The sequence below is a fragment of the Eschrichtius robustus genome, chromosome 16 (genome assembly GCF_028021215.1).
Source record: "Eschrichtius robustus isolate mEscRob2 chromosome 16, mEscRob2.pri, whole genome shotgun sequence".
Lineage (NCBI taxonomy): Eukaryota > Metazoa > Chordata > Mammalia > Artiodactyla > Eschrichtiidae > Eschrichtius > Eschrichtius robustus.
Genome location: NC_090839.1, coordinates 23,355,772 through 23,371,804, shown reverse-complemented (window position 1 = coordinate 23,371,804; position 16,033 = coordinate 23,355,772). Strand labels below are relative to the sequence as shown.

Here is a 16,033-nt window from a genome sequence, read left to right as displayed (position 1 = left end):
TTTGGGGGAAGAAACAGGGAAGGAGGGAGGAATTTGAGGCTAGGTGGGCGGGAGCTGTGAGTTCTGCTTTAACCGTAGCACACAAGTTAGCTCCCCAATTTAGCTGCGTGGTTTGACAGGTTACTTGTCGGGTGAGAGAAGGAGGGATCTTATAGGCTCTCAGCCCTTCCTCCGACAAGCCGGGCAGAGCCAGGAGAGGACTTTAGGGGGTTCTGGCTCTGAGGCCAGCTCCATTCACGTGGGGTCTTGCATGGGTCCGCTGCCTCTTATGTAAAGCCTACGGCCATGGCTCCTACACTATTTAGGCCACTTCTCCTTCAGCACCCCTGCCAAGCTCGGGCCCTTGGGAGCCAGCAGACGTGAGGACTGGGCTGGGCCTCCAAGGCACTTGCAGGAGGCTAGCATGCTGGGGCTGCTGGGGAAATGGAGCCACAGCCAGTACTCTGAGCACTTGAAGCTCTGATTGGCCATCTTGTACACCTTGACATTAAAAAAACAAGATGTGGAAACAAATTCATTCTGACCTGAAAAATAGAGTTTGCAGGATAAAATCTAGGGCAGAAGGCGGAAATGAGACAAAGGGAGCTTCTACTTAGAAGAAGCAAGGACTTGTGCACAGTGGGGCAGGGAGGCTGGGCTGGATGTCTGGGCCCGGGGGCAGGTGGCATCACACAGCCAGCTTCTGTCTGAGCCTTGGTGTGAGGGGCCGGCATGGCCAAGGTGAGGGCAGGGAAGCACGCGGCCCCTGGGCACAGCTGTGCAGTGTGCAGACGATGCTGTGTCTCAGCGATGTTTCACTCAGGATCTTTAAAAATATGCACAAGGACCAGCTGGAGGAGACAGTCACCCTGGAGTGATGTTCACCCCCAAGCTTCCTGGGCAAATCTGAAGTTTTCCAAGAGTGAATGGACAAAGAGTTGGACCCATATGCCATTTTGGTGTAAATTGTGGCACATAGAATGTCTCCCCAGGGCAGGGAGGACCACAGTTACATCCTGGCCGGGCCAACATCTTGGGTCTCGGGGGCACTTGCTTCCTTCTAAGGTTTAGTTGGCAAATGATGGTTGTGCACCCTCTGGACTGGGGACCGGCTGCTGACCCGCATGGGACACATGCTCAGTCGGAGACCTGGCCACAGCCCTGAGTGCTCCAGAGGAGAGGGTCAGACTCTGCCTGGGCCAGGAAGGGCTGAGAGTGGAGGGACTGGCCGGAGGACGGGAGGCATGAAGGATGCGCAGAGGGGTTCTGGCAGGAACGGTGCATGTGCAAAGGCTTTGGCGCCTGAAGAGTGTGGTGTGTTTGGGAAGGGTGTGTGGGTTCTGTGAAGCTGGAAGGGGCATGCTGAGCGGGTGGGAGGGTGGGAGGTGAGGCTGTAGGGATGGGTGGGTGGGACCAAGCAGGAAGGGCTCCAGATTTGAGATGGGACTAGAACCTTGGGTTCTGAAGTGCTGGGAGCCTTCACTATGGCTAAATCTTGATTTTTGGCAACCGAGGGGTTTTTGTAGCGATGATGAGGTTCTTCTTCTTATTCAACAAATATTTATGGAGAGCTTTCTATGCTTGAGATATTACCCTGGGCCCGGGACACGACCTGCTGTGCCAAGACAGACAGAGCCCCCAGCCGCCTCAGGCCTGTAACCATCAGCAAGTAAATGCCTCGCTGAGCTGATGACAAATGTGATGGGCGCTCTGATGGAGATCCTGGGTGATGGGAGAGTAGGGAGCATTCAGGGAAGGCCTCCTAGAGGAAATGACACTTGAAACATGTGAGGTGCTGAGAGAAGCCTTCCAGGCAGAAAGAACAGCTTATGTAAAGGCCCCGAGGTGGGAGGAAGTGTGGTGGGCGTGAGGAACACAGACTGGCTGGATCGCTGTGTTGGAAGGGGCTGGGGGTGGGTTGTTGGCCTATATTTCTTGGCATTTCACGCCTGTGAAATGAGAGCTGTCCTGTAGAGTCGGGCCCCATCCCCCTGCCCTGGGGGGGACAGTGCTCACAGCTGAGAGATGCCCTGAGATCCTCTCCATTAGTCACACCACTTGTCTGGCTGTCACCTGTGCCCCAGGAGACATAGAGAATCCAAGATGAGTTCACTTTTTCTTCTTTCACAGGCCATCTGGCCTGGCCTCCCTCTAGTTCACTTTCTCTCTAATGAGTGGCTGCGTCAGCAGGACTCTGGCCTACACAACCCTGAGAGAGAGGCTGGAGGGTCAGTCCTCTGTCCAGGCCCTTGGACAGTCCCATTATCTCCTGGGTGGGGCAGGTCCCTGCACAGACTGACTCCTCCAGGCCAGGGTTAGCCCCACCACAGGTGGGGACAAGGACCCTGACTGGGGTCACACGGCCTGCGCCAGGCTTAGAGCCCAGTTCCGGGTCCTCCTGCTCACTGCCACCCCCGTTAGGGGCATATTCCCTCCCTTAAACATTTTGAGATTAGGGCTTCACTTTTCTAATCTGGGGCAGAAGACTCCACTGAAGCTTCCTTGGGATATTTAGGCCAACCAAACAAACAAATCCTGAAATCCCCAATGAGTTGTGTCTCTGCTGGGCTCTGGTGGTCATGGCCTTCAATGGGCTGCTCTATGTGTCCAGCTCTTGGGGGAGACTGCCCCTGGCTGGTCAGAGAATCAGTCCAGCCTCCCCACCAGTGGCTGGGGAGTGGTAAAATTTTGGCTCACCCCCTGTCCTCCAGGCCTGTCTCCCTCTGTACCAGAAACTAGTCAGAGCCATGCCAGCACTGGGCTGTCTGAGCCTTGACCTCTGTGATGTAGCCTATGTAATCACTCCCTGTGGGCACACAACTGGTATATGACAGAGCTGGGGTCTGAACTCAGGTTTGTCTGGTTCTCTGCTGCCTTCTGGCTTTTGGATCCTCACTACCAAAGGAATGACTCTCAAATGGTAGAATTTCAGGCAATGGGGATGGAGGGATTCCTAGCAGGAGTCTCCCTTTCAGTCACAGTGAGGGCAGCCTCCATACTTACCCTTAAATGAGAGCATAAATGGGAAAATGCTTTGAGTTAGTCAAGAGCTATGTGAATACGGTGTGCTGCTAGAACTCCTCCACCCCCACTGAACAGATAAAGGTACTAAAAAGTTCACTGGGGGACAGGGACTTCGGTGAGGCATTGTCGGGGCCCGGAAGCCAGGCCTCTGCCTTTAGTCTAGGCCCCTCCTCCTCCAGCAGTCAGGTCTCAGCTTGGGTGTGCCCCTGCACACTGGCTCCAGAGTCCAGCAGGATGCTGAGGGGCACAGTGGTCAGTGAAAGCCTCAGGCACTTGCAGCCCCAGCCCAGCAAGCGGTGGGGGGGGCCTGAGGCCCGGGGAGTGGAGTGTGGTGGGCTGTGCAGCAGTGCAGGTGTGGTTGCCACTTGCTGCTGGCAACTCTGGGCAAGTTATCTAACTTTCTGAGCCTCGCGTGCCACATCTGTAAAGTGGGCATAATCATATCCCCACCTCACAGAGTCACCGTGAGTGTAAATTACAAAGTCATAAAGCTGCTGAGCACAGCTCAGTAAGCGGCCCAGCTTCCGGCTGTCAGCCTGTGCCTCACAACCAGCTGAACACAGGAGCTCATCTTCCAGAGTAGGCCTGTCCCCTTCCACAGGGCAGGGCCCTGGAGGGTCCTCCCGCAGACTGAAGCCCCCCCCCTCCTGCCCCTGCACCACCCTTCTTGGGTTGGGGAGTCAGAGACTGTGGGTGTGTCTGTCTGGGGGGATCCCTGAGCAGAACTGGGAAATTTTGAACAGAGGAGGAACAGTGCTCTTGGCTCTGAGCTCCCAGAGCACTTAGTCACCTAGACTAGGTCAAGCACAAGACACGGCTCCCAGCTCCTGGGCTTTTCTGCTGTGGCCTCTATTGCTGTTGAAGCACTTGTGTCACGGCTGTTTCTCTGCTGATGGGGGCTCCAGCTTTCCTGGACCCCAGTACAGGGCCTGGCTTAATACACGTCTATCAGGTGAACAGACAGATGGATGGGCTTTTTATATTACATTTTTTATTGTTAGGTAATTGTATATAATTTACATACAGTTGTAGGAAATAATACAGAGGGATCCTGTGTACCCTTTATCCAGTTTCCCTCAATGGTAAAATCTTGCAAAACTGTAGTATAATTATCATAACCCGAATATTGACATAGGTACAACCCACCAATCTTACTCAGATTTCACCATTTTCACTTGTATCACCTGTGGTGTATTTAGTTTGATGCAGTTTCATTGCATGTGTAGGTTCATGAATCCACCACCACAGTCAAGATACAGAACTCCCATCACTTTGTACACACTGGGGTCCTCCCTGTCGCCCTTGTATAACCAAGTCCCTCCAGCCTCCCCATCACTCTCTCCCCCTGGTCTCCCCACCAACCACTAATCTGTTCCCATCTCTATAATTAGGTCATTTCAAGAATGCTTTATAAGTAGAATCATGTGGTTTGTAACTTTTTGAGATTGCTTTTTCCCTCGGCGTAATTCACTTGAGATTCATCCAAGTAGTTGCTTGTATCAGTGGTTCATTTCTTTTTGTTTCTGAGTGGGGTTCCGTGGTCTGGGTGCACCACAGCCATTCACCCATTGAGTGGTAGGTCTCTCGGTGAGCTTGTTTCCACTTTTGGCCTATATCAAATAAAGCTGCCATGAACATTCCTGTATAAGTTTTTTGTGAATGTGTTATCATTTCTGTGGGATAAATGCCCAAGGTGCACTTGTTGGGTTGTATGGTAATTGCACGTTTAGTTTTCCATGGTTGTATCATCGTATATTCCCACCAGCTGTGAATGAGTGATTCCATTTTTCCATAGCCTCGCCAACATTTGGTGTTGTCACCAGTTTTTATTTTGGTCATTCTGATGTTTGTGTAGTGATATCTCACGGGAGCAGATGAATGGATTCTGCTGTGCCTTGTCACTGCCCCTGTGGCACTGGGCCTCATTTTGAGGGTTTCCATTAAGCCATCACCATCACCGTGATTGGCAGACCCTTGAAGGCAAGGCTTAAAGCCACTCCTCTGGCTCCTCTTCCGGCCCGGGCCTCACCTGGGGAGAGGCTCGTTTCAGTCCTCACTGGGGAAAGGGCAGTTGGAGTTAAGATGCTGAGAAAAGCCGCTGGATGTGACCCAGCCCCTCACAGCAAGTAGCTACTGCTGTTTGAAAAGCACCTCCTGTTTCAGAACAAAAAGTTCAGCGTTTATGAAGCCAGCTGTGGGCCAGCCCTGGGCCAGATTCAGAACGGGACTCTGAGACACCAACTCCCACCCGTGGCGGGTCCTGGTTCCCTGAATCTTGGTGGAGAACAGAGAGTCTGACCGGGCGTGATGGAGTCTTAGGGGAGGTAGACTGGTGTGTGGGGTTTTCACATAACAAGGTGAGGGGTGGGGTGGGAATGGCAAGATGTGGGGAAGGACATCTGAGCCCTGAAAGATGTGTTGGTCTCTGACCAGACAGGGAGAGGGCATCCAGGCAGAGGAAACAGGGGTGGAGGGAAGGTAGGGTAGGAGGAAAAGACCTGGGCAGGGGAGTGGGAGTGGTAGGTCTCTCGGTGAGCTTGAGGACAAGTGAGGTTAACCATTCCTTAGCTGTCCTGACTGTCACTCTGCTGTCACCATCCAGCCCATGCCCCGGATGGATAAGACCTTTGTGTGGGACTCAGGTGGAGGGTGTGTTTGGTCCATGTGGGCCTCCCCCACTAGACTTGGCCTTGGCTCAGCATGAAGGTGGGCAGGGCCTGTGTCTGTCTTGGTCATTGCTGTGTCTGACCCCCATTCTCCTGCTCCAGAAATCCTCACCGAGGCCAGAGCTAGGGTCGGGTCAGGTAGGGCCTCAGCCCTGAAAGGGGCTCGAGAGGGCTGGGGCCTCACCTTCTCCCCTGCCCTCCTCTCACCCATCTGCAGGTTCATCATGCTTAGTGGCGTATAAGAAGACCCCTCCACCGGTCCCTCCACGCACCACATCGAAGCCGTTCATCTCCGTCACGGTCCAGAGCAGCACCGAGTCTGCCCAGGACACCTACCTGGACAGCCAGGACCACAAGAGCGAAGTGACGAGCCAGTCCGGCCTGAGCAACTCGTCGGACAGCCTGGACAGCAGTACCCGACCGCCCAGTGTGACACGGGGCGGAGTCACCCCAGCCCCCGAGGCCCCTGAGCCACCCCCAAAACATGCAGCTTTGAAGAGCGAACAAGGGACGCTGACCAGCTCCGAATCCCACCCTGAGGCCATTCCCAAAAGGAAACTGTCATCTATAGGAATACAAGTAGGGGCCCCTTTCGCACTCTGTCCTCGGCCCACGCCGTGCACCTGCCTGCGTGTAATTACATCTGGTGGAGGCCCACTAGGTCTCCTGGCAAAGGTGGTTTGTCTATTTTGGGGGGTCGGCCCCAAGTGGCCAGACCAAATTCCACCCATAGCCACGTCTTCCTCACGTTCGCCCAAACATGCTGCAGGCTCTGCAGCTGTGGGCAGGTGTCCCTGCTCCAGCGATGGGTTGTCCCAGTGAATGTAGTTACACTCAGCCAGCCATCTCCTGTCCACTGTTTGCCTGTCCACTGTCTGTCTGTTCACTCCACCCTCTGCCCTGGCAGCCGAGCGTGGGAGGCGGGACTGGCCTAACAGTTCTCTGATCCAAGGTCAGCTCTGGTGTGGAGGCCACAGCCCCGCCTGGCGGTGGGAGCAGCGTGGAGCGTAGACGCCGAGGGCCAGGGGCCCAGGACTCAGGGCCCTGGAGCCTTGGGGGTTGCTCAAGGGGAACTTTGCCCAGAGCCCTCTCGGGCCTTGGGGACAGGTAGGTTGCTTGAGGTGCCAGGCCCATGTCAGATTGAGAAGTGGGATGTCGGTCCCAGTGCATTCCCCTGTGAGAAAGGATCCAGGCAGATAATTCCCTGGGACCAAGTGGCCAAAGCCAGCAGACCCTTCAGGAAGCCAGGCTCACTGTGCGCCCATGGCCAGGGCACACAGCAGGGCAGGGTGCGCCAGCTTCCCCTCCACTGCTTCATTGCACCTCCTGCATGCACCTGACATCAGTAATCTGTCTGCTGTTAGCTGAGCGGGGGAAACTTGGGCCCTGCCTTGCAGCTTTCAAGAGTTGCTCTAAATCCAGACTACAGTGGAGCACATTCAGGGCAGGGAGGGAGGACAGCGACAGTGAGCTAAGAGCTTGGGGGAGGCAGAGCCCCTCCAAACCCAGAGGGCGATCAAGGAGGTCCAGGTGGTGAGCATTGTGGCTTAGATTGGACAGGATCTCCGTTTCCCCAGCCACCCCTGCGCAGTTGGGCATGGCCAAGTAGATGACAAAGCACCAAAATTACAGAAGGAACATGGGACTCAAAGGGGGGCAGAATGGACCAGAGACGGCTCACTGGCCGATTTCTTGCACTTGCCTCTTGGAGAGGAAAAATTTTGGCACATATACAAGAAGAAAGTCAGCCAGGAGACTATCCTGTTTTCTGGGCTCCTTCATAAGGGGTCCAGCCCCTGTCCTGTACAGCTCTCAGGAGAGATTCTAAGGAATACAGAAAATAGTCTAGTCTCAGGGTCTTTGTTTGGGCAGCCCCACCCTCTCCTTGGCCAAACCGGATGTTCTTATCTTTCCAGAAGACCTGAGAGAGAGTTAGACTCACCCTGATCCTTTCACTCAGAAGTTCACGCAGGGCTGAGTATTCTGGCTCTTGGGCCCATCCAGGCTTCTCCCCCGGGCTCACCCCACCCCCACTCCATGCTCTCCAGGCAGCTTCTTGAGACCCGGTGATGCTGCATCCTCTGAGCTGGCTCTGGCTGAAGGAGAAGTGCAGCTGCACCCCCATGGCAAGGAGAAGCCTGGTGCTCAGCCCCTGCCCGGGAAAGCCTCCCTGGCCTCTGTGAAGCCAGGAGACGAGAGTCTCCAATTTCCAAGGACACCCCTACAACTCTCGTCCCACCCCTTGGCGCCTCGAGCCCTGGGTCAAGTGTGTGTTCTCCTTCATTCATGAGTGGTGGTGGAGGGGCTGACCTGGCTGCTCCGTGGCCACGTACCTCTGTCCTGGAAAAAAAGGTAGGCCCAGGGCATCACTGGTATAGAGAAAGAGTGCCAGCTTTGCACGTGGCTACCCTGGCCCACCCAGTGCTGAAGGTAACCTCAGCGAAGTGTGATCGAGGCCCAGGGCTGGCATCCCATAGGGCCCAGCGACTTGGCCGGCTCTTGCCTTGGTGGCAGCTTTCAAATCCAGAACTGCTGTCCAAGGTTTGCCCCTAGTGCAGGCGCCTCCAGCCTGCCCTTCAGCTGCAGGGTTGGGGGAGTGATCTTTGCCTCGAGACAGCCCCGCTTCAACTACACCAGATAACGGCTGTGGCTTTGTGTGTGTGTGTTTTCTTTCTCTTTCGTTGTCCTTTTTTTTTTTCTTCTCTCTGATGCGTGTGAAGGAGAGGACTAGAAGGAACGATTCCCACCTCTCGGAGGACAACGGACCCAAAGCGATCGATGTGATGGCACCCTCCTCAGAGTAGGGAAAGCCAGTCATCTCCACCCCATCCCACCTCCCACCCACCTGCCCGCCCGCCTCCGCGCGAATGAGCAGTGCCCGGCTTAACCTGGTCCGGCCTCAGGCCCACGTGCAGTGTCCGCATGCCTCGTGTCTGTCTGTCCACACGTCCGTTTGCGTCGTCCCACTAATGTGAATTTCAGCAGCAAGTGTGGTGTTTGTTCTTTATTTTTGTCTTTGTCTCTGTGCCGTTGCTGTCGTTGTCCTTCAATAAGGTTGACTGCATTCAGCCAGTGCCAAAAGAGGAGCCCAGTCCCGCTACCAAATTCCAGTCCATCGGGGTTCAGGTAGAGGACGACTGGCGGTAAGTGGCACCGAGGTGTTGGCTGCCTCTCCCCTCTCCTCTCCCTCCCTCTGCTCTCCCCTCTCCTGCGCCTTCTCCTCCTGCTCTCCCTAACCCACTTCTCCTTGCTGGATTTCTAGTAACCGAGCTGGGTTTGGGGTGCGGGCGGTGGCCCAGGTGTGGGAGGCTGGGCGGGCGGGTGTGCTCAACGAGCGCTTGCTCTGTGAGATTAATCAGCCACGGGGGCCGAGGCCGGGCGGAGACGTGGCCCGGCACCCCGGCGTTGGTGGGCGTCCTGGCCCCAGTGCAGTGAACAGGCAACCTTATGACCTTGTCTGTGTGTGCGTGTGTGTGTGCGTGTGGGCGGGGCGGGGGCTGAGCAGAGAATGAGACGGGGGCTGTGGGACCCGCTTCAGGCGCATGGTGAGCAGACGATGCATCCGTTTCTCTGTCTCCCGTGTGTCCGGGTCGGGGTGGCCTCTGGTCTCTGGCCCTCTGGGTGACTCACCCCTTCCTGTCCCCACCCCACTCCACCCCGCACCCACAGAAGCAGCGCCCCCTCTCACAGCATGTCCTCCCGACGGGACACCGACTCGGATACCCAGGATGCCAACGACTCGAGCTGTAAGTCATCTGAGAGGAGCCTCCCGGACTGCACCCCACACCCCGACTCCATCAGTATCGATGCCGGCCCCAGGCAGACCCCCAGGATTGCCCAGATCAAGCGCAACCTCTCCTATGGAGACGACAGCGACCCTGCCTTAGAGGCATCCTCGCTGCCCCCGCCCGACCCCTGGCTGGAGACGTCCTCCAGCTCCCCCGCGGAGCCAGCACAGCCAGGGGCCTGCCGCCGGGACGGCTACTGGTTCTTGAAGCTGCTTCAGGCAGAAACGGAGCGGCTGGAAGGCTGGTGCTGCCAGATGGACAAGGAGACCAAAGAGAACAGCCTCTCTGAAGAAGGTGGGCGCTGTGAGGCCGGCCCGGGGGGGCAGGGCGGGAGGGGTGCGGGTGCCAGCCCCAGCCTTCGAGGTGGGGGTGGGGGGTTCTTAGGTTCTCTTCCTGGGTCGGTTGTGATTCCACCCCTTACTCTCATTCTTTCCTTTCTTCCATCCATCCACCGACCTAACCAAACCTTTTTCCAGAAAGGATTTACGGCAGCAGCTGCTAGTTGCACCGGCTGTGGGGTCAGCAGCCCCCGGGTTTGAATCCCAGCTCTTCCCTTACTAGTGAAGTGACCTTGGGCAGGTTCCTTGAGCCTCAGTTTCCTTACCTATAACATGGAGATAATCCTACCCTCTGATGCGGCAGTGCATGTTCAGGGCCCGACGAAGTGCCGGACACAGAAAGTTGGCACCATAATTATGCCTTTGGTGGCTCCTTATTGAGCGCCTACTGCGTGCCAAGCACCAGGGATCTAACTGGACCTCAGCACCAGGGATCTAACTGTGAACCTCAGCAGGGTGTGAAGAACTATGAATGGGTTAGACAGAAGTCATCTACTTTCCCACTTAGGCTTCTGTCTATACCATGCCTGTTTCCAAAAATTCCCCCAAGAAATTAGAAAATAGTTCTAGAAAGAGCTAGAAATATGTAGGGAGCCTAGATTCACAGGTGTTTGATACAGGGGAGGGGTGGTTTGGAGGCAGGCCCCTGGGAAGCTCCAGCCCCTAGATGGCTCCCCTTCACAGACCGTGCAGGAAGGACAGTTCTCCGGAGTATCCAGAAGGGATGGAGCCAGCATCCCACCGACCCCTGGTGGGGCAGGGCCTGAGGAAACCACCCCTTGATGACTCAGAGGCCCTGTTTTCACTCTCTCTAGGCCAGTCCCCAGCTTTGATGTCACACCCACTGGTGTGCAGGGAACTGTTGTGAGGTATATACCTAATAACCTTTTATAATACTAGTGTTTACACAATCAGAACAGAGGCAAGGATCAGAGAGAGCACTAAATGGCTTCTAACAGAAACCATCCAGCCCTCTGCCCTTCCTCAGCCTTCCCCACTTTCAGCTCTCGTCAACTGTGTATTCTGGTATTTACCTTCATATTTCTTTTTAAATGGGATTACCTTTTATTTCCTCTCAAATTAATCGTCATTATGTATTGATCTCTACTGTAATAGCTCAGTATTTAGCTCTGTCACCTCCACTTCCTATGCCCCACCCTCCATATATTACATCAGTTTGGGGTTAAAAAACAACCAATATTTCTGTTTGCTTATGAGCATGTAAATGATGTTCACTGCAGAGCCTTGTGGTATATTATGATTTCATTTTCTTATACATTTTGTTTTTCCTAGAATGAATGGTTGCCTCATTTTTTTTATACACTTTATTTTCTAAGCTCTTATTTGTCATTTTTTTCGCATGCTCCACCAGATCGGCCAGCCCCTCATCAATATTATTTTCCAGGTGTGCAAACGTATCAGATAATCTCATGATCTCCTATTTTTCCGCTGCCCTCTGTCCTCTGCCCTGATCTGGCCAGCTTGCTTTCTGGGCCTGCTGCCAGGCTGCTGTCCAGAGACTTCCCTTTTCGTCACCTGGGACTGCCCTTGGCTACTTTACTGTGATGGACACCCTGCTTTTTTGGACAACATGGTCTTCCGCTTTCCTGGTTTTAGCCCCTCACTTTACGGGAGCACACCTTCAGTTGGAGATAAATTTTTGGAAACTGTATGTCTTTATTCAGACCTCATATAGTTTGGCTGGGTGTAAAGTTGAAAATAGTAAATACAAATTATTTTTGTATATAAATGTAGATATAATTTATATATAAATATTAAAATAAAGTTGAAAGTAACTTTCCCTCAGAATCTTAAAGAGGCCGTATTATGTTTAGCTTCCATTACTTGTGCTGAAAAGTGTGAGGCCATTCCAGTTCTCAGTCCTTTGTATTATTTTATCTCTGGAAGCTGTTAGGATCTGTTAGGATCTTCACTTTACCTCTCTTATGAAATTTCTCAATGATGTGCCCTGGAATGGGTCTTTGTGCCAGTAGTTAATAGGCCACTTTTATGTGGGACTCAGGTCTTTTGTCTCTTGCAGAAATAGTCTTGTACTAATTTTTTAAAATAATTTCCTCACTTCCACTTGTTCTGTTTTCTCTCTCTGAAATTCCTGTCACTCACATGTTGGATCTGCTGAATTGATCCTGTCTCTGATCTCCTTTCTCTTATCTTTTTGTTGTCTCTCTTTCTGGAAGGCTTTCTTTTTTTTTTCTTTTCTTTTTTTTGCACGCTATAACAGCTTTATTGAGATATAATTCACATGCCATAAAATTTACCCTTTTAAAGTGTACAGTTCAGTGGCAGTTAGTACACTCATAATGTTGTGCAACCATCACTGTTATCTAAATTCAGAACATTTTCATCACTCCAAAAAGAAACCCCATGACCATAAGCAGTCACTCCTCATCCCCTCCTCCCCACTAGCTCTTAGCAACCACTAATTCTGTTTCTGTGGATTTGCCTATTCTGGACACTTATGTAAATGGAGTCATATAGTATGGTTGTATGACAGGTCTTTTGTGTCTGGCTTCTTTTGCTGCATGTTTTTAAGGTTCATCCATGTTGTAGCATGTATCAGTTCTTTATTCCTTATTGTGGAATAATACTCCATTTTATGGATAATACTACATTTTATTTATACATTTATCTGTTGATGGACATTTGAATTGTTTCCACTTTTGGGCTAGTATGAATAATGCTGCTGTGCACATTTGTGTACAAGTTTTTGTGTGGATCTGTGTTCATTTCCTTTGGGTATATAAGTAGGAGTGGAATTGCTGGGTCATATGATAATTCTGTGTTTAACTTTCTGAGGAACCTGCTAAACTTTTCCACAGTGGCTGCACCATTTAACATTCCCACCAGCCGCACACGAGGGTTCTCATTTCTCCACATCCTCACCAACACTTGTAACTATTGCTCTTTTTGATTATAGCCATCATGGTGGGTATAGTAGTACCTCACTGTGGTTTTGATTTGAGTTTCCATGGTGGCTAATAAAGTATAGCATCTTTGCAAGTGCTCTTTGTGTATCTTTTTTTGGCGAAATCTGCTGAGTTTGGGAGGTTTTCTTGACTTTATCTCTAAACTCTGTACATCAAATGTTTACTACAGCCATTCGTATAAGAGCTCTTTCTTACTCTGTTCCTTTTTTCATAATATTTTGTCCTTGTTTTATGGATAGAGTATCTTCTCCTACCTTTCTAAGATTTACATATATATTTAAGTTTTCATGTCTCTGTGTTGTCTCTATTTCCTTTAGGCTCCTTTTTTCTATGTGTCTTTTTGGGTTGGAGTCTTTCCTGGAATGTCCAGTGATCTTTAGTTGTTTATTCATATTAAAAGTGAGGAACTAACTCAGGGGTAGGAAGGGATGGAGTAGAAGATTTCTGTTTTTGTTGCAAGCCTAGTAGTTCCACTTGCTGTTTTTTAATTTTATGATTTAATTTAAAATAAAACTTCGGAATTCCCTGGCAGTCCAGTGGTTAGGACTCGGCCCTTTCGCTGCTGTGGCCCAGGTTCAATCCCTGGTTGGGGAACTAAGATCCCGCAAGCCGTGCGGCGCAGCCAAAAAATTAAAATTAAAATTAAATAAAGGGCTTCCCTGGTGGCGCAGTGGCTAAGAATCCGCCTGCCGATGCAGGGGACACGGGTTCAAGCCTTAGTCTGGGAAGATCCCACATGCTGTGGAGCAGCTAAGCCCGTGCGCCACAACTACTGAGCCCACATGCCGCAACTACTGGAGCCCGTGCTCTGCAACAAGAGAAGCCACTGCAATGAGAAGCCCATGCACCGCAACGAAGAGTAACCCCCACTCACCGCAACTAGAGAAAGCCCACGTGCAGCAACGAAGACCCAAAGCAGCCAAAAATAAATAAATAAAATAAATTTATAAATTGCATGTTATGTTCTTTAAAAAAAAATTAAATATAATAAAATAAAACAATTTTAGAGTTAGCAAAAGCAAACTATATAATATAAAAATAGCGAAAGTCATGGTAATATACTGGTATGTTGATAATATATGGTAATAACATCAAAGATGAAGAAATAATTACATAACTATCAGGATAAAAACTCTTTGGGACTTCCCTGGTGGCGCAGTGGTTAAGAATCCGCCTGCTAATGCAGGGGACACGGGTTCGAGCCCTGGTCCGGGAAGGTCCCACGTGCCGCAGAGCAACTAAGCCCGTGCGCCACAACTACTGAGCCTGCGCTGTAGAGCCCATGAGCCACAACTACTGAAGTCCACACGCCTAGAGTCTGTGCTCCGCAACAAGAGAAGCCACCACAATGAGAAGTCCACGCACCGCAACGAAGAGCAGCCCCCACTCACCGCAACTAGAGGAAGCCTGCGCGGAGCAACGAAGACCCAACACAGCCAAAAATAAATAAATAAATAAATAAAATTTATAAGGGAAAAAAAAGAACAGCATTATTTAAAAAAAAAAAAACTCTTTAATAGCAGAATAAAACTCGTAATGTACAAGATTTTGTTTGAATACCTCTGTTCAAGTCTTTTGAGTATATACGTAGGAGTGGAATTGCTGGATCATGTGGTAATTCTATGTTTAACTTTTTTCCATTTTTTTATTGTGGTAAAATATATATAACATAAAATTTGCCATTCTAACCACTTTTAAGTGCATAATTCAGTGGCATTACTTATATTTACAATGTTCTATATTACCAACATCTATTTCCAAAACTTTTTTATCACCCCAAATAGAGATTCTGTACCCGTTAAGCAATAATTCCCCATTCCCTTCTCCACCCAGTCCCTGGTAACCTCGAATCTACTTTCTGTCTCTATGAATTTCCCTATTCTAGATCTTTCGTGTAAGTGGGAAGATACAGTGTTTGTCCTTTTGTGTCTGGCATGTTTTCAAGGTTCATCCATGTTGTAGCATATCAGAGCTTTATTCCTTTTGATAGCTGAATAATATTCTGTTGTATGTAAATACCACATTTGTTTGGTCCATTCATCTGTTGATGGACACTTGGGTTATTTCCACCTTTCAGCTACTGTGACTACTACAGTGAACACGATATGAGAATCTGTTTCAGTCCTATTTTCAGTTCTTTTGGGTTTAAACCTAAGAGTGGAATTGCTGGGTCACATGGTAATTAATTCTGTGTCTAGCTTTTTGAGGAATCGCCAATGTTTTCCACAGCAGTTGCACCATTTTACATTCCCACCAGCAATGCATAAGGGTTCCCATTTCTCTATATCTATCTTTGCTAACACTTGTTATTTTCCATCTTTTAAAAAAATTATAGCCATCCTAGTAGGTATAAAATGGTATCTCATTGTCCTTTTTTTTTTTTTTTGTCCTTTTTAAAAAATATTTTATTTATTTTTTAATTATTTTTTTATGGCTGCGTCGGGTCTTAGTTGTGGCATGCGGGATCTTTCATTGCAGCGCATGGGCTCTTCATTGCAGTGTGCGGGCTTCTCTCTAGTTGTGGCTTGCGGGTTTTCTCTTCTCTAGTTGTAATGTGTGGGCTCTGTAGTTGGCGGCACGTGGCCTCTAGTTGAGGTGCTGGAGCTCAGTAGTTGTGGCACGGGATTAGTTGCCCTGCAGCATGTGGGATCTTAGTTCCCCGACCAGGGATTGAACCCACATCCCCTGCATTGGAAGGTGGATTCTTAACCACTGGACCACCAGGGAAGTCCCCATTGTCATTTTGATTTGCATTTCCCTAATGACTGATGCTGAGCCTCTTTTCATGTTCTTATTGGTCATTTGTATATCTTCAGAGAAATATCTATTCAGTCTATTTAATTGGGTTGTTTGTCTTTTTGTTGTAGAGTTTAGGAGTTCTTTACATATTCTGGATAATAGGCCCTTGTCAGATATATGATTTGTAAATATTTTCTCCCATTCTGTAGGTTGTCTTTTCACTTTCTTCATAGTGTCCTTTGATGCGCAAGTCTTTAATTTCGATAAAGTCCAATTTAATCTGTTTTTCATTTATTGCTGTGCTTCCATTTATTTTTAAAACTATGAGTATATATTAATTTAATAAAAATTAAAATTAGGACAAAAAAACAATTGAAGCAATGAGAGACTAACTGGCAGCTCTGTGGGCAGGGCCCGTTGAAAGGTAGGCTTCTGTAGACACCTTCTCAGAATACTGGTTTTAAATAACATACAGTAAAAATTATATCCAGGGCTTCTCTGGTGGCGCAGTGGTTAAGAATCCGCCTGCCAATGCAGGGGACATGGGTTCG

The 16,033-nt window shown here is 50.2% G+C and overlaps 1 protein-coding gene across 5 annotated transcripts in view; it reads left to right on the top strand.

Annotated features, from left to right (window-relative positions):
- DLGAP4 (DLG associated protein 4) overlaps positions 1-16,033 on the top strand; it is an 84,644-nt gene that overhangs the window by 48,726 nt on the left and 19,885 nt on the right. For 4 of the 5 annotated variants that reach the window (XM_068565454.1, XM_068565453.1, XM_068565452.1 and 1 more), the window contains 3 exons: positions 5,887-6,248; positions 8,724-8,812; positions 9,339-9,751. In XM_068565454.1, the coding sequence (XP_068421555.1) occupies positions 5,887-6,248; positions 8,724-8,812; positions 9,339-9,751 (864 nt within the window). Of the gene's footprint in view, positions 1-5,886; positions 6,249-8,389; positions 8,470-8,723; positions 8,813-9,338; positions 9,752-16,033 lie in introns of all 5 variants that reach the window. The other variant, XM_068565455.1, reaches the window with a different exon arrangement.